This window comes from Berkeleyomyces rouxiae (genome assembly GCF_048999995.1).
Source record: "Berkeleyomyces rouxiae strain 22BRR77 chromosome Unknown BrBRR77_ptg000003l, whole genome shotgun sequence".
Classification (NCBI taxonomy): domain Eukaryota; kingdom Fungi; phylum Ascomycota; class Sordariomycetes; order Microascales; family Ceratocystidaceae; genus Berkeleyomyces; species Berkeleyomyces rouxiae.
In genome coordinates, this window is record NW_027396493.1 from 141,148 (window position 1) to 158,679 (window position 17,532).

The 17,532-nt window shown below is 54.8% G+C and overlaps 6 protein-coding genes across 6 annotated transcripts; 4 read left to right on the plus strand and 2 right to left on the minus strand.

The window, feature by feature from the left end:
• Positions 1-1,375: 1,375 nt before the first annotated feature.
• On the plus strand, positions 1,376-4,876 carry BROUX77_003199 (uncharacterized protein; the record flags this gene model as incomplete). Its single annotated transcript, XM_073747825.1, has 1 exon — positions 1,376-4,876. One exon carries the CDS (start codon positions 1,376-1,378, stop codon positions 4,874-4,876), a length of 3,501 nt encoding a protein of 1,166 aa, XP_073605624.1.
• Positions 4,877-6,454: 1,578 nt separating this feature from the next.
• BROUX77_003200 (uncharacterized protein) lies at positions 6,455-8,068 on the minus strand (the record flags this gene model as incomplete). The annotated part of the gene is made up of 3 exons (XM_073747826.1): positions 6,455-7,033; positions 7,086-7,731; positions 7,857-8,068. The coding sequence occupies 3 exons, from the start codon at positions 8,066-8,068 to the stop codon at positions 6,455-6,457; spliced, it is 1,437 nt and encodes a 478-aa protein (XP_073605625.1).
• A 1,507-nt stretch (positions 8,069-9,575) lies between these two features.
• BROUX77_003201 (uncharacterized protein) lies at positions 9,576-10,568 on the plus strand (the record flags this gene model as incomplete). Its single annotated transcript, XM_073747827.1, has 1 exon — positions 9,576-10,568. One exon carries the CDS (start codon positions 9,576-9,578, stop codon positions 10,566-10,568), a length of 993 nt encoding a protein of 330 aa, XP_073605626.1.
• A 1,055-nt stretch (positions 10,569-11,623) lies between these two features.
• On the plus strand, positions 11,624-12,760 carry BROUX77_003202 (uncharacterized protein; the record flags this gene model as incomplete). The annotated part of the gene is made up of 1 exon (XM_073747828.1): positions 11,624-12,760. One exon carries the CDS (start codon positions 11,624-11,626, stop codon positions 12,758-12,760), a length of 1,137 nt encoding a protein of 378 aa, XP_073605627.1.
• Positions 12,761-13,036: 276 nt separating this feature from the next.
• Positions 13,037-13,945, plus strand: BROUX77_003203 (uncharacterized protein; the record flags this gene model as incomplete). The annotated part of the gene is made up of 1 exon (XM_073747829.1): positions 13,037-13,945. One exon carries the CDS (start codon positions 13,037-13,039, stop codon positions 13,943-13,945), a length of 909 nt encoding a protein of 302 aa, XP_073605628.1.
• A 349-nt stretch (positions 13,946-14,294) lies between these two features.
• BROUX77_003204 (uncharacterized protein) lies at positions 14,295-16,204 on the minus strand (the record flags this gene model as incomplete). Its single annotated transcript, XM_073747830.1, has 2 exons — positions 14,295-16,041; positions 16,173-16,204. The coding sequence occupies 2 exons, from the start codon at positions 16,202-16,204 to the stop codon at positions 14,295-14,297; spliced, it is 1,779 nt and encodes a 592-aa protein (XP_073605629.1).
• Between the last annotated feature and the right edge of the window lie 1,328 nt (positions 16,205-17,532).

The following is a 17,532-nucleotide window of genomic DNA, read 5'->3' on the forward strand; positions in this document are numbered from 1 at the left end:
TGAGCCAACGAGACTCGGTGATAATAGTAAAAAAAAAAAAAGGAGCGTGAGGACGTCACCAGACGGAAAAGAAAGAATGAAGGACGAGTCCAAAGGCAGTAATATAAATCACAGCACCGGCTGGGTCTGATGGGCTAGCATCAAGGGAGAGAGGGAGAAGAGCTTCAGGCATAGCAGCCACGGCTAGCACAAGGACGGCGAAGCCATACTTATAGAAAGAAAGCCATATATTGCGCCATCTATTTTCCAAGTATCCAGTCCTCCAGCCATAGTATTCATGCCAAGCACCGGCTCAAACAGACTAGTTGCACCGTTTTGCGTGCACCCCATCACAGCTGACGAGGCGCCCTGCAGGGGTAGCCGGGGACCTGCAGCCCATGTCTCTCCTTGTCTTTGTTTTTTTAGTCTTGGTGATCCTGTGGCATGGGGGAGGAGAGAGCTGGCCAAAGTCGCCGCTGGCTTGGGATACGCAGCACAGGCCGCCAGGGCGCTTAGGCAGGTCCAATATATGGAGGCCGACCGCAAGCCATGGGGCCACAGACACCGGGCCATTCAAGTGCGAGTGCTGCAAGCCTCTAGAGGAGGCGGTAACTGGGACTCGTACTGTCAGCCGGCGCACAAAAGCCGCCGGAGATATACCCAACCACACAAACGGGCCTCTCCCCTTTCACAGCGCCACAGTGTCTTTGTTTGTTTGTTTGTTTGGTTCTGCTGCCAAGGAAAAAAAAAGAAAGAAAGCCTGCGCTGCCTCCGCTTCTCCTGGACCTACCCATCCTTCACGTTTCATATCAAGGCTTGAAAGCAATTCAGAGGGTGGCCCAAAGTGGACTGCCCCCCCTTTCAATCAAGACCCTGGCTGTGATGTCCGTTGTTCGGGCGTTTATCTCAAACAGCGGGAAGGATTAGGGCATCGATGAGCAAACAGGCGGTCACACGTGCTGCAATTCAGGGAAAAAAGAAAAGGGATCTCCCAAGAAGATCAAAGAATGTGCACACACAATTTCAAGTTGTCGTTGACAAAATGATGTGTGATGGATGTGCTGGCACCCTGCTGTCCTCTGATTGGTCAAGAACACCCTGTCGCAAGCTTTAACCCTAAACAGGCAGTTCCATCCGCAGCCCAGGACCGATGGTGTAGTTGGTTATCACGTTTGTCTAACATTTCATTCCCGAATGGATGGACACAAAAGGTCGGCGGTTCAAGTCCGCCTCGGTTCAGCTTTTTGGCATCGGGGTGATGCGCTCCGGATCGCGAAAGCCGCGCTTCCTTTTTCCTCACGAGTAGACAGGTAAAATACAACCTTCCCTCCTACAACCCTCCAATGCCGGGACAGGTTCGGCTAGGACAGGGGAGGCGCTACGTCTCCTGACCAGCATGCAGCCAGGGCCGCGGTCGGTGGTAGTGGGCGACTTCAACCTCCACCACAGCGCCTGGGACCCCCGGAGCGACACCGACGACAACGACGCAGAGCTTCTGCTAGCCTGGATGGAAGAGCGAGCCCTCCTCCTTGGCAACGCGGAGGGTGAGCAAACCCACGAGTCCGGAAGCGTCATCGACCTCGCATTGCTGTCTTCGGCACTTTTTGTCACGGGCGCGAGCGTCGACCTCCGAGAGGAACTCACCTGCGGCAGCGACCATTTCCCGCTCCTGGTGACCCTTCCTCTGCACGGCCACGCGCCGGCCCCGGCTCCACCCGGCAGGTTCCTTATGGACAAGCTAGACAAGGAGAGGTTCGATACCGCGTGCAAGGCCGGCGCGACCCGCCTAGACTCCCTTGTCGCGGATTACCGCAGGGCAGGAAGCCAAGTCCCACAGGACAGGCACATAGACGAGTTTGCGCGACTCCTGCAAAACGTCATTCTGGACGCGCTAATTGCCTCGACCCCAAGGTCCGAAGGAAAAGCCAAAAGCTTTCCCTGGTGGAACGACGAATGTCGGGAAGCCAGCGCCGACCAGAGGGCAGCTCGGGCCCGCGTGAAGCACGCCGGCTCGCCCACGGAGGAACAGGAGGCTAGGGCCGTCCGCCGCGAAGCCAAAAAACGCCTGAGGTCTGCTCTCAGGAGTGCAGCCCGGGCCTTCTACGACGACCTCCTCGCCAACGTCGCGCGGTCCCGAGACATCTTCCGGATGGTCAAATGGAGGACGAAAGCGCCGAACCGGCACTCCCCTGCGCTGGCCCCGTCCGATGGCGCGGAAGCCACAGTGCAGGACACCACGGAGAAGATCGCCCTCCTTCGCAGGGTGCACATGCCTTCCGACCGCCCAGGCGACGTCGACCCGCCACACATCGCTCTAGATGAGCAAAGACGGACCCGCATCACCAACGGGGAGTTGGAGGCTGCGCTCCGAAGCCCGCGCAACACCGCACCGGGCCCAGACGGCCTGACCAACAACGTCTTGAAACTCGCGTGGCCTGTTTTACAGAGGCAGATCATGCATCTGTTCAACGCGAGCCTTTCCTGGGGCCACCACGCCGCCTCTTTCAAAGAAGCCAAGGTGATCGCCCTCGCCAAACCGAATAAGAAGGACCGTTCTTCGCCGCGGGCCTACCGACTGATCTCCCTCCTCCCGACTCTGGCCAAGTGCCTAGAGAGGATCATCGCCCGCCGGCTCTCTCACTGGGCGCTGGAAGCTGGTCACATCGGGGAGAACTACGCTGGCGCGGTCCCCGGACGCAGCGCGGAAGACATGTGCCTGCGTCTGGCACACTCTCTAGAGTTCTACGCCGACGGCAAGTCAGAATCCTCAGTGCTCACCTTTGACATAAAGGGGGCGTTCGATGCGGTTCAGCCCAACCGGATGGTGAAGAGATTGGTGGAGCTTGGTTGTCCCGCCGAGACTTGCCGCTGGGTGGCATCCTTCTTGTCCGGGCGCACGGCGTCGCTATCTCTCGACGGCGTGGCCGACCCTCTCCAGCCTACAGGCGGCAGCCTGCCCCAGGGCTCGCCCATATCCCCCATCCTGTTCATGCTGTATATGGCTCCGCTGTTCAGGATGAATCTCCCCAGCTCTCTCCGCGGATACGCCGACGATGGCTGCTTGGTCCACTCTAGCTTGTCCTTGGAGGAGAATTGCACCGCCCTTTCTCGCTCGTTGGAACTGGTGAACAGTTGGTGCACAGAGAACGGCATGGCGCTAGACCTCGCCAAGTCTGACCTCCTGCACGTGACGCGCAAGCGCCACGGCCTAAACCCGAGCGCGCGTCTCCCGGACGGTTCCACACTCCAACCGGTGGACCCTCGCGGGACTCTGCGCTGGCTGGGCGTGTTGTGGTCCCGCAACCTGTCGTTCCTGCCGCACATCCGCGACGTAGCCCAGAGGACGGCGCCCGTGATCCGAGGCATCCAGATCCTGTCCGGTTGTTGGAAGGGCGCGCCGATTAGGGGGGCTCTCACGGCCGTCCGCGCCTGCGTGGTCATGAAACTGACATACGCGGCGGCCACGTGGTGGCGCCCTGGCCCCTCGCCAACCAAGCCTTCCCGGGGCCTTCTCGGGGCTGCCCACATCCTGGACCGCACGGTCAGGAGGGGACTACGTGCTGCGCTGCCCTTATATTGCACGACGCCATGTGCGATCTTCAACCTGGCATCGGGGTTCCCCCCCATGAGCTGCGTCCTCGACCACCTCCTGGCCTCGGCCGGCATCAGGGCATCTCTAGCCCCGGCAAACCACCCCTTAGGGTTCGGAGACACCGATGGTGGCAAGCTGGGTACGCTCAAGAGGCTACTCCCGCACAGGATCGCCACGAGCCTCCCTGCTAGGTGCAAGGGAGTGCTCCCGACAACCCGCCCCCCGCTACAAGGCGACAAGGAGGCCGCAGCCGCGGCCCACCAGCTACTAGTCCGCTCCTCGGACCCCTCAGATCTCTGGATCTATACGGATGGATCCAAGCTGAGGGATGACAAGGTCGGCGCCGGCTGGGTGGTCATTCAGGACGGCAGGACCCTGTCCACGGGCAACTGCCCTGCCCCGTTCCGCGCCGAAGTCCATGACGCCGAGGTGCTGGCCATCGCCAAGGCCCTGGCAGAGGTCGACTCATGGGAGAAGCCACAGTGCCGCAAGGTCTGGATCTGCTCCGACAATCTCGCCGCAGTGAACCGGCTCACGTCTCGCTACGCCAAGCCGGGCACCTCCGAGCAGTATCTGAGGCGCGCCCAGATGATCTGCGCAAGCTGGATCAGACCGCACCCAGAGCGGCCACGACCAAGGCCCTGGCCCGACGGCCCACCCGAGGTAGAGGCTATTTGGGTCCCGGGCCACTCCGACATCGCGGGCAATGAGCTCGCAGATGGGCAAGCAAAGCTAGGGGCCAGGACAAACACCTGGCTGGACGGCATGTCGCTCTCCTGGGCCCGCCACTATTTCCGCTCCCGTCTCGACTCTGCTTTCCGCGCCTGGTGGGCAGAGGAGGGACGCGCCATCAGACCCCATCTGCACCGCCCAGTTGAACCCCCCAAGAAGGCTTGGTCAAGTCTCCTTGACGAGACCGATCGCAAGCTCGCCCGCGCAGTGCTGACTGCTCTGTCCGGCCATGGCGACTTTGCGGCCTACCATCGCCGCTTCGAACATGTGGACGCCGTGCTCTCCTGCCCCCTTTGCGGATCGGAGACCGCCCCAGAACATGTTTGGGTCTGCCCCCGGAACCCACAGCGGGTGTCCCGCAGCTTCTTCCAGAAGTTGATAGGCACCAAGCGCGGGGCCACCTGGCTGGCCGCCAAGGCAGCTAAAGCACCCACTGTGCTGCTCGCCCACCGCCGTGCGAGGACTGAGGTGCACCCACAGGCCGCCGACCCTCCCGCTCGCTCCCCGTCGAGCCTACCACCGCCCGCCCCTCCACCTCCCAGTGCGGGGGCTCCCCCGGGCCTCTCGGCTTAGCGCGCGCGCTGCCACTCTCGTCTGTTTGCTCGTTCTCCCTTTCTCTCTCTACTTCTTGTCTTTCCTTTGTTACTTTTCTTTTGTCATGTTCTATCTTTCTTTTGGGTTTGGTCTTCTACAGGGTAAAGGCCGAGGCTTGGGGTCTTGTTTGGGGCCTTACAAGCGAAGGACAGCCATTGCGCTGGGCGGTCGGGGGACCCTCCGTCATTATACTTCGTGCTGTGGGGATTTTCTGTATGCATGATTCTGGGTTTTTGGTTCTTTAGCTTCTGTATGTATTTCTTGGTACTAGTTTTAGTCCCCTGTCGTATGTCGAGAATACCTCGCGAGTAGACAGGTAAAATAAAGACAATCAAATCAAATCCTACAACCCTCCTGCCCGACCCTCTGGCGTGAATACGCCGCCAACCCCCCCTTTTTTTTTTCTTATTTTGCACAAATATTTTTATCACTACATCGGCGGTGAGGCCAGGACTCTGGGTCTTGTTTGGGGCCACGCGGACGAAGGACAGCCTCTGTGCTGGGCAGGTGGGAGACCTCCTGTCATTATACTTTGGATTGTGGGGTTTCTGTATGCATGGTTTTAGATTTTGGTTTTTGCTTCTGTTATGTATTTTTCCTGGTACTAGAAATAGTCCCCTGTCGTATGTCGAGAATCCCTCGCGAGTAGACAGGTTAATAAAGACTTTCATCATCATCCTACAACCCTCGGGGGGGTACCTTTGAGGTCGGCCTCCCCCCCCTCGAGCCTAGGCTGAGGGCCTCACGAGGACAGCAGCACGATCCCAATGCTGCCGTCATTCTTGTTTTTTCAACACGACAACGAGCTGCGAAGCCCGAGTCCGCTTTTTCCCAACTTTGAGGGATTTCCTCGCCGTCGACTCGCCCCCTTTTCACGACACCCTCCTCACGATCGCCGGCCCTTCATCGCCGCCACACCCAACAACTCGTGGATCCATCTTCACAACTCGGGACGGTCCCTTTGAAGGTTCAGACAGTCCATCACCTTCTTTTCTGTTTCTTTTGTCTTTCCTTTGTCCTGCTGTGGCACTCGGGGACTGCATCGGGCCTCAGCCATGGTTCGGTGCGGCGGCCACTTCGAAAAGCGGAAGGACATACTCCTAGCCTCCGGAGGCTCATCTGGTATGGTTTTTCACCCGCTCAACGACTCGGGTTTTCCCATGCCACGCTGGTTGTGATGGTCGACTTTGTGTCTGGCCACGTTTCTCGGTCTAACGAATGTTGGTGGGGATGGTCAACTTTTTGTGGGGCTTAGGGTTTATCTGGGGAAACTGGTTTTTTTTTTTTTTTTTATTGGCTTCACCGAGTAAGCCAAATTTCGTCGCCAATATCCCTTGCGTTTCCTTCGGTTCTCCTTCATTTCCCTTTTCGCTGCCTTCCAAGCTCCCTTGCTGCTACTGCCACTCCCTGTTTCACTCCTTGCATATGGCTTTGCGAGTTATAAGCAAGGAACTAGTCGACTACATGTGCATCAAACAACGTTGTATTAGTTAATCATCTCTGTCACCATGCATTCATCTTTGCCTGCATACATCATATCCCCTTAGCGCCGGGTGGCTACGCGCCGTTGACCAGAGCCAGCACCTCATCCACTTGCTTGACCGTGTCAGTCAGATTAAGCGAGCCGTCCTTGGTAATCACCAGATTGTCCTCGATACGCACGCCACCCACGTCCCAGTACTTTTCCAACACCTTCTCGTCAATGAACTCGCGGTGCTTGTCACTCTTGAGATACGGCTCAATGATGAAGTTGCAAAAGTACACGCCTGGCTCGACTGTCACCACCGAGCCAGCTGGGAGCTTCCCACGCACACGCAAGTAACGGAACATGGTGTCACTGTCGGCATAGTTGGGGTTGCCACCGGTATCATGTGTGTCCATGCCCAGGTAGTGGCCTAGGCCATGAGGGAAAAAGGCCGCCGACGTGCGTGCCTCCAAAATGGCTGCCTTGTCGCCGCGGAGAATGCCCAGATCATGAAGCCCGTCGATGGCGACCTTGTGCGCGTGCAGGTGGACATCGTCCCACATGACGCCCTCTTTGAGCATAGCAATGCATTCAAGTTGCATGCGTAGCACAATGTCGTAGATGGCCCGGGACTCGGCGGTAAAGTGGCCAGAGATGGGGAAAGTGCGCGTCTATTCGGGGTTAGCACATGCATATGTTTCCTAATTTCCTTGAAGCACTCACAATATCTGAAGCGTAGCAGTCCCACTCGCAGCCCGCGTCCAGGAGTACATTCAACTTCCCCTTGGTGGGCTGGTCGTTTTTAACGTAGTGTAGGGTAGCTGCAGCGCGGCCAGCAGCCACAATCGAATGGTAAGCCTGTTCCTTGGCACCATGGGCCACTGAGCGTTCCAAGAATACGGCCTCTAGTTGCTGCTCATTCGCGACCTCCTTGGCACGCTTCATAATTTCATGGTGGCCGGCGGTAGAGATGACGTTTGCCTTCTTTATCAGGGCAATCTCATACTCGTCCTTGATAACGCGGCAGTTATCCACCGCTTCGTGTAGGATCTCATCGTTGACAATGAATCCGTGTGACGCCGTGGCGGACTTGATGGCAAGCGTCGATACTGTGTGTGGGATGATGTGGAGTGTTGAGCAAGACTCGGCATATTCGGCCAGCACAGTGTCCAAGTCAGTCGAGTAGCGCACGGCGTCAACATCGTATTTCTCAATGGCTTCTTCGATGGTCATGGGCAGACCGCTCCAGATGACGCTATCGGGATCAATAGGCGGGATAAAGAGGGTCGCGTGGTTGGTGGCAGCATTGTATATGTAAAAGCAGTCGGCCAGCTTGCAACCGGTCACGTAGAAGAAAGCACGGCGCTGCCTGGTAGCCCATGGACAGAAGTTGGTTAGCAGGGTGGGAAGCTTGTAGATATCACGCGCGCCTTGACAGAAACAACAGGTTGTGACATATATTTCACTCTAGGGGGCTTAACAAGGCATACCTACCGAAATGGCTCAGGCTCATCATTGTCTTCCAACAACTTTGTCTGGCGACCCTCAATATAGAGGATAGCCTTACTATCGCCTCCGCGCTTCGACGAAATGTACTCAGCAACCCGCTTGACATGGGCCTTGGCGGGGTATTTTCCCTGCAAAACAGCCTCGTAGTTGTCCATTCTAGCTTTGGTGGTTCTGGCAGCGATAGCGGGGATTTTCATTGACGGTGCGCTTGAGGTGTTGGTGTGAAGCCTGCGGCGGGAGTTCGGCGCACAAAGAGGCAGGCGCAAGGATGGGGCAGAATGTGCAAGTATAAGCAGCCGGGAAATGGAATACGGCGTTGCTACACAGACCCAGGGCGCTCGTGGTATAGCAAGCATTTAATTCAGAGAGGGAGAAGCAGAGGATGCACAAAGCACGGCGTGACGTGGTTCTGCTAACTGGGTGAAGTTAGCTTATCGGGTGAAGTTCGGGTGGCAGATACGAGGATACATACAACGAAATGGAGGTGAGGTGGGGTCAAAAGCGGTGCCGTCGCTTTAGGGTTCATCGGTTGTCGGCAGGCCAAGCTCACGCACTGCAAGCCCACCCGGGGATTCTAGGCTCGCTCTGGGTTGAGCAAAAGTCATGTGATGCGGTGTCAGGTCTCGTCACACCTGACAGCCCTGGTACCTTCATATTTGAACGTCCAGCTCGTGACCACATCGTAGATCTCTCCAAATGTCTGCTGTCTTTTCCCTTGGTGTTGAGTTCCTTTGCTATTACTCCAACGTAAGCTTTCTAGAAAGGAGTCCACGCAGTCGCTCAGGAACCTCTGCGCTTAAACTAGAGACTCCACGAAAGCCTGGGCTTTGACCGAGGGTCAAAAGGCCAAGATGCTGAGTATGTAGTTACTGGCTGAATTAAACATTGTGTTAACATGTGTGTATGAGCTTTAGATGTGTCTAGCAGACAATAAGAACAGTTATAATGTAGTGGAACTAAATCAGTCTTCCCTCAACACAGTCTGTCGGCGTCGTCGGACCGATCGATCGAACAAAAAGAAAAATAGTATGCCACTATACCTGAGCGTTTTTTCCCTTTACGTCTGACAACGATGAGCCGAGTTGTCAAATCAACTTGATCATCGTAAACGTGCACTTTTCGGGTTTTCATGGATTCGGTTGTCATCATTCTGCACTCCAAGTATTCAACTTGCGGATCACGGACCACATACGACACTGTGCACATGTAAATAAAGTGATGCGCTTACAAGCGCTTACATTTGGTTTATCCGCATACCTACCATTTTCATGAGCACTTACATGATAGTTAATGACGGAATTCATGCTACTCTTTGTTGATCTTCACCAAGCAATACGAGCATGTCGTGACTTGAGTATTAATACCGGGCGTTCTACCGTGCCCGCAGGTCAGTCTTGTATGTGTGCCGCATCCTCATGGCTACAGATTTTCCGTGGCCGCATTTATTTCTCTTCCACTACATTTCTCATTATATTTTACTTTGCAATGAGGACATCCCTTACTTTGGTCACAGCCATAATCTGGGCGGCCTCTCATCTGCCCTTGGCCCATTCTATTCTATTCGAACTTCCTAAGACCATATACCCATTTTACTTGACCACACCCAAGCCCTATGGTCCCATGGCTCTTGCTAGCATTTATTACAAATATGGCGTTGCGTTGCCTGAATACCTTTAACTTGCTTTGAATCAATACAAGACACCCATGTCTCTTCATTCCTACCAAGCTAGTCAATACAATAGATACCTGATACCTGTATTCATTGGCTCGGATGAAAAGAAATTCAGCTTGATATTTGACACTGGGTCTTCAGGCATATGGGTCCTGTCCGATAAAGCTTCACATTCAGAGAAAGAAAAAGGTTATAATCCCGACGAGTCTTCAACATCTTCAAAAATGGAGGGATACTCTTGGGAAGTTGACTTTGGCTTTGGAAAGTCTCTATCTGGGCCCGTATACACCGACACTCTAGTATTAAACCCCGGCTCAACCACTGTGGTTAGCCAAAGCCAGGCTATCCAAGTCGTGGAATCTAGTTCTACTTTCGGCGACGAACAAGATATTGTTGGTGTCATGGGCGTGGGCTTCAAATCCCGCAGCCCGGTCAAGCCTGAACCACAACCCAACTTTATCGACAATGTTATTGACATCCTGGTTAACAAAGTCTTTTCTCTCGATTTCTCTAATGGAAGAGGAGGATCTATTAAATTTGGCTATATTGATAGCAAAGCATACTCCGGTAAAATCGGATACAGTCCTGTGGATAACACAGCTGGCTTATGGAACTTCACCATCGGAGGTCTCATCAGCGACAATATTCCTGCTCCAAGCGGCATTGAGTATGCTATTGCCGATACCGCAAGTCCTATGACGCTGCTTCCCATGTCATACACCGCCACATACTACAAAAAGATTCCCGGCGCTCGATACAGCCATACATACGGAGGTTTTGTCTTTCCGTGCTTCACCATATTCCCTGACTTTACGTTCAAGGTTGACGATGTAACAATCGTTATCCATGGCCACAACATTCAATACAGTGCACTTGATGAAGACAGGAAACTTTGCTTTGGTTCCCTACAGCCTTCCGATGATCTCGGCCTCAATGTTATAGGAGATAACGCCTTCATGAGTTCCTATGTTGTCTTTGATCCCATCACTTTATCCATCGGGTGGGCTAGGGAGGTAATGTGGTAGGATTCCCAAGGTCGGTGTTTCCTGACACATGGCACTGTTGTTGATGAAGTTATTGAAATCAGGATATGTTAGTTTTTCCTCCGTATTAGAAATAAGTAGGGCGAAATGACCCATCTCATCATCCCATAATCTCCAGTTGACCTTGCCTCTGTGGCTCTTGTTCGTGGTAACTAGTTAGTTAGTTAATCAATACAAAGACTTGTTTATTATGTAACATGAGCACAACAGCCGCAGTCAGCATTTAATCGGGGGATTTACTATTGCCCTTTGACAGAAGGCATGTTCTGGATCCTTTTGTCTTATCAATTTATAGAAAACTCGTGATAAAGTAGGAGCAAACAGAAAAAAGGCCAGCTGAACATAGCATCCCACTTTTGGAGAGAACTCTAATCAACTAATGTAGTCAAAAGAAAGCTCGTCGACTGGATTTTTTAAGTTGTTGCGTGGCGGTTGTGGCGGACCACTCGGGTAGCATGTGCCCCGGGGTCTTCTCTACTCTCGAAGTCTGTAAACTACCACTGCGCCAAAAAAACGAACATTCCTTGAACTTGCTTACACTGTGGGCTTCTATCCTCCATCATGCACGCTCGACTCTCATGGCCCTTGTGCTGTACGCTAACTGGATAACTTGGCTTCTTTGTAGCGACCCCTACAGCGATAGTTTGACACAGGCCTCGCACTTGGCGCCGGTGATGACGGCCGACTCGTGTCTGAGCTATCTGTAGTAGCTAGCGTAATCTCTATGAGCAGACAGTAGGCGCAGGATCGTGCTGACTGTCTTTGTGTCGCTGTGGAAAGCGTTGCCTTACATGATTAATCGCGTAAGAGACTCAACGAGAAATCGCAAGCTGTCACAGTGCGGTTAACAGTGCAAATTATACACCACACGGTCCTCAAAGAGACCCACTTGTGGTCCATCTTGCGAGGTCCCGTTTTGACGAGCAATTCTTTGGGCGTCGCATCCAAGAAGCCTTAGCAACTCTCAGCCTCATACCATATCCTTTGCGCTCTATTTCAAGAATTACCGAATACTAACCCGCCACGTCTACATTACGATGGGCTCTAACAGACAAGGCGACTCGAGGGTTCCACGCTCTCCGCGCCGTGGACATCGCAGTCGCACAAGATCCCGCTCCCCGCGTCATGATGACAAGCACCGCTCTAGCCACCGAAGCCATAGAACTCGAGACGACCGCTCAAGAGAAAGAATCCGCGACGATGGCCGCCATAACGAGAGAAAACATCACAGACAACAGTCGGATTCGAGCGCTGCTACATCACGAGTCATAGAGCTGCCCTTCTCAGCACGCCCTATCCACAAACGCGAGTTCAAGGCCTTTCTTCCGCTTTTGGCCTACTACCTGGACCTCCAAAAGCAAAAGGACTTGTCGGTCATGGATGAGCGCGAGGCCAAGGGGCGCTGGAAAAGCTTTTTGGGAAAGTGGAACAAAGGAGAACTTGCCGAGGGTTGGTATGATCCCTCCATGTTTGAGCGGTCCAAGGAGCTATATGGCGAAGATCCATGGTTTTTTGAAAAGGACACGGAGCTAGAGAAAGCCGGTGGGGTTGAACTGAAAGGCCGGGCTGAAAGCCATGACGATGAAGGAGTCAATGTGCCCTCAGTTCTAGAAAAGACATATATTCCTTATGCGTCCGACTCCGACTCTGACGACATTGGGCCTGCACCACCCCCTATCCACCGCACGATCTCAACGCCTCACGGAGCCGCCGTGCCTAGTATCTCCGACCTTGCCATGCGCGACCAAACCCGGCTTGAGGACCGCCAGGACTCCATCGACAATCTGCGACATGAGCGCAAACAGGATCGCGTGCTCCAAAAGCAACGCCTGGAAGAACTCTTGCCCTGCGCCGACCCGGGCTCGCGCGAGCGCAAGCTTGAGAAAAAGGCCGAAGTCCGTGAGAAGCTGCGCGCCGTGTCGCCCGGCGGCGGCGCGCCGGAACACGACGACAATGACCTGATTGGTGGCGGCGATAGTCTGGCCGAGATGAAGCGCATCAAGGACAATGTGCAGCGCAAGAAGACGGAGCGTGAAAAGCGCCGCGAGGAAATCTGGCGCGCCCGTGAGGCTGAGCGCGAAGAAAGAGTCCGCGAGTATCGTGAAAAGGAAGATGCAACGGTCCGCATGTTGCAGGAGTTTGCGCGCAATCGCGGCGGTGCCGGCGGGTTCTAGGGTTCAAAAGCCATGATAGCTTGTATGTTAGGGTTATCGACGTCTTGGTCTACCTCTGGTAGTCTTATCGATAGACAAACCCCCACATCCAAGCCCTGCAGAAATTTGAGAATGTGATGCTGCCCCTCCAAGACTTCCCGTTTTGCTCGAACATTTGAAACCAACGACCATCCCCGACTCTCGCCTCTAAGCCCTCGAATCCATTCTTCGATACTGTGAACTAGACGTTCTTACGCTCCTTATTTCAGCCATCTCCCCAAGTCCAACTTATTGACCATGTCTGACACGGAAGACGTCGTTGGTCTCTTCCAAGACCCCGAAGACTACTATCCCCCGACACCGCCGCCCACCATGGAAACCTATGATCTCGACTCCGGCGAAACAATCAATCTGCATCTTGTTGGCCACTCGCCGCTTGAAGCGCACCACTTATGGAACGGCAGTCGCATAGTTTCCAAGCTCTTTGAGAAAGACCCGGCTCTGGTGCGTGATAAGACCGTCTTCGAACTCGGCGCGGGCGCCGGCCTGCCGAGCCTCGTGGCCGGCGTGCTTGGCGCGCGGCGCGTCGTCGTCACCGACTTCCCCGACGTCGACCTTGTCAAGAACATGCAAAAGAACATTGACGAGTGCGACGCCATGGCCGGCCGCGGCAGCGGGCGCATTGCGCGCGCGGTGGCTGCGCGCGGCTTCGTGTGGGGTGCGGATGTGGGGCCGATCATGGCAGCGGCTGCGGGCATGGACGTAGAGAAAGACGCAGAGACGACGACGACAATTACAACGGCAGAAACGGCGGCGGCGACAGGCGCGACATCAGACACACCCGCGACGACGGCGCTCCCGCTCCCCGGCCCGCACGAGCGGTTCGACGTACTCGTGCTGGCGGACCTGCTCTTCCGGCACTCTGAGCATGCGATGATGGTCAAGACGATCCGCGAGGCGCTCAGGAAGACACGCGATGCCCGGACGTATGTCGTTTTTACGTCTTACCGGCCGTGGCTGCGCCACAAGGACCTGGCCTTTTTCGACCTGTGCCGCGCCGACGGGTTCGTTGTCGAGCAAATCCTCGAGCAGAAGCTGGATAAGCCGCTCTTCGCTAATGACCCGGGCGATGTCGAGGTGCAAAAGACTGTGACGGGGTGGCTGGTGATGTGGCCTGAGACGGCGTGGACGGCTGATGGACAGTGAGTAGAGCAAGGCATGCAGATGCGGGTCGGGCGTGGCCGTAGAAACACAAGAGGAAAAAGAATGAAAAAAGAAGGCATGAACACAAACATGTCAAAGACGAGAAAAATAATCAGAGAGCAAGCGATGGGTTACAGCCGTCACAATGGCTGTTTCCAAGCCATCGTATTCATTTACCTGCTGCAGGAATCAATCTTCCACTATGCATCCGTTGTACACCGAGGGTATCATACATATATAAACAAAACAAAAAGAGACCAACATAAAATAAACCAACGAACAACCTTTCCGTTCTCGCCCTATCCAAAACACAGCTGTCACACTTGCCACTGTTCAACATCCAGCGCAACGCCTAATTCCCGTGCACCACACATCCCAGACACTCGCAGTCGTCACCACACGGGCATGTGACCGACTCGCCCAGACACGTGCCGTGGATCGGATAGTGCACGAAGAGAAACGTATCAGCCGACAGATTCTGCTCTTCAACGGCACTACCACCTGCCGATACCGGGGAGTGCGACTGTGTCGAATGCGTGCCACCTGCACCTGTAGCAGTAGCAGAATCGCCGGCGCAACAGCTGCCACCATTGCCGCCTGCGCCCGTAGTTCCGCCTGCGGAAACCACTGGGCTCTTGATTGCAGATGTCGGCGTCGGCACAGCATCACTGTCAAACATGGAGTCACCCCACATGGCGTTGTATGCAGACATGACCTGGTCGGTGGTGGTCTGATTGTACGGGTGCCACCAACACCCAAGACACTGGCACGTGTCACCGCACGTGCACGGCTGAGTATCGGGTGGCGGTGGTGGGACGTGGTAAAGCGGCTGAGCCGGCTGCTGGTGCTGCGGTTGTGGAAGATGGTGTTGTTGAACTGGCATCCCCCCAAAGGTTGAGCCCAATATAGGTGGTTGTGTCTGCGGTTGAGTCCGGGTCTGCTGCTGCGATTGGGTTGGTGTCTCGGGCTGACCGCTGCCAGGAGTGCCGTGGGCCTGTGACGCTATGTACGAATCCATAAAGGCGCGCCACTGATCGGGGTTCAGCGGCTGCATGAGCGAGCCCATTTGTGGCGGGTATGAAAATGGCGAGTAAAAGGCATTCATGTGCATCGCCGAAGCAGCATCTGCCGTAGTTGGCGGTGTTGCATTGGGCGGCATGGATGCCGGGATCGTTACCACAGCAGGTTTTCCGTTTGCTACTGGGGTAGAAGCCTTTTTGGCTGCGCCACCGCCGCTACAACAACTCTTCTTGGGGGCTGTTGGCTCCGAGGGCGACGGTGATGCTGAAGATACAGCTTGTTCGTGCGAACCAAGACCTGGCTCTAGCTTGACAGTGTGCTGTGCGCTAACATGCGATGACGGAATGAAGGTCGTTGGACTAGCCGAGGGACTTCCGGCGACGTGACCGGGCACCTGACCCATTATATTGCTGGACATGGTTGGCAAATATACGGGCATCATCATGGGAACTGTGATTTGCGGGGTGGGGCCCGACAACATAGGATTCGGGCTATAGGAGAGGGGCGATTGGAGGTGGGACGGAGGTTGCATCTGTGACGGCAGCTGGGGCTGCATCATGTGAGTCTGGGTCTGAGGCGACGAGTCGAAGGCCAGGGGCGGAGACACGATGTTGGCGTTACTGACGTCGATGCGCTGCAAGATGGATGGATCGAAGCTGTGCTTGCGGGTGCTCTTTGGCGGCTGGGCCTTTTGTATGCGCCCGGAGCCCGGCGCTGAGATGGGCTTTACAGGAGGAGAGGCTCCGTTGGCGGGGCGCAACTGAGTTGGGAGCTGCGATGTGGACAAATGTGCGAGGTTGTTATGAGCAGCAGGTCCGGATCCGGGGGCTGGCGTCGGCGCTGGAACCGGCACTGCGGCGGCGGCGCTTTTGTTGGCGGACGGTTGGGCTTTGGAGTCCGAGGGGCTGCACGGGCAGTTGGGCTTCTTCGGGATAGCGGCGGTCACACCACATGCACAGGGCTTGGACGACGGGTGCGGACATATGCTGAGGGGCCGGCCGGGTTTCCGCACAGGGACCATGACTCGCTCGCTTGCATGGTTACACTTGGTTGAGCGATGGCCGCGAATACAAGGCACACTGCAGAGACAACAGAGCCGAGACAGCCAGCCGGTTAGTCACGGGGTAGGCAGGCGGGTCGAGGAGGGGGACCAGGAGATGGAGGGAGGGGAATTCACAGGCAAACAGGGTTACTCTCGGGGAAACCTTACCAGGCCATCTTGATGCCGTCAATGATCGGCATGGTGGGCAGATTTAAACGAAGCGCGTGCCTCGCATGCACTGACTGGCTTGCGAGCTTGTGGGAAGCGGTGCGCCGGGAGAAGCAGCACACTAGTAGACGCCAGAAAAAGGCGGAGAATCACAGGCGCAGGCAAGCCGTCGCGGCGGAGGTTGGGCCGAGGGTTCCTTTTCGCCCGGCTGGAACTTTTTGTTGATGTTGTTTCGTATGCGGCCTTCCGGAAGGCCGATGTAGAGCGGGAAGAAGACAAGGAAGCACAAGGCGTAAAAAAAGCGAGCACACCAACAACGACAAACTCAAGACAGAAAAAAAAAACGAACGAGGGCCACACGAAGCAGAGAATGTAAAAGACGAGATGCGCGTTCCAAGCGAGAGAAAAGAAGAGAAGGAGAAAATAAATCAGACGAAAACAAAGCAAAAAAAAAGAAAGATGACAAAATAGAAAAGAAAATAATCAAACAATGAAGTCCAAGAGATGGCCGGCCAAGGCTGGTAACTACTCCCGCAAGCAAGCAAATTGTTGTGTTTGTGTTTGCTCAGCAGGCACGCTGTACTCGGGCTTTTGGCACCAACAAGGCAATAGCTGTTTGTGGTCGTCTTACGCACCTTCCCTTTTTTGCTTCTTCACTCTGTCCTCCTTTCCTTGTGTCTTGCCTTTTTCCACAATCTCTTAGCGCAATTGCTGTCTACTTTTTATTTCTTTTTAGCGTGCGCAGGTAAATATGTGTGTGCAAATATGTTGTTCTATCTTCTTTTCTTCTTCTGGTGTCGTTGCTCCTCCCCCAGCGTTGAGCAAGTTTTCATTGGCCCAACTCCCTTTTTTCTTTTCTAAATTCCCCCTCTCGCCTTCCTCTCGTCTCTTCTTCCTTCTCCTTCAATTAGGCCCGTGAGCCAAAAGGGTAACTACCCGCTGCCTCAAGTCGGTCTTTTCTTCCTTTTTTTTTCTCTTGACGAGCTCCGTCCTGCAGCTGCAGGTTGTGAAAAAGGTGGGAAAGTAAACATGCTCAAAGGAGAAATTGCCAATGAAGCTCCTAAAGATAAAATGGAGCATGTGTTTCTCGATCGAGACCCTCAAAAGACTCCAAAGTAAACAAACTCCTTTTCTTTCACAAGCTTCACGTCATCAAAAAAAAAAAAAAAAATGTCCAGCCCACCACACCACACCACACCACTCACAGGCCCCGGCCCAAGGTGGGGCCGCCGTTCAGCCCTTCCAGGGGTGGATCTGTCGTCCGCCGTGCCTGTGCATTTGCCCCTCTTGAGTTGTGTCTACTTGACTACTTGAATACAACCAAGCATAGACACATGTGCTGTTGGACGTCAGCCTGAAG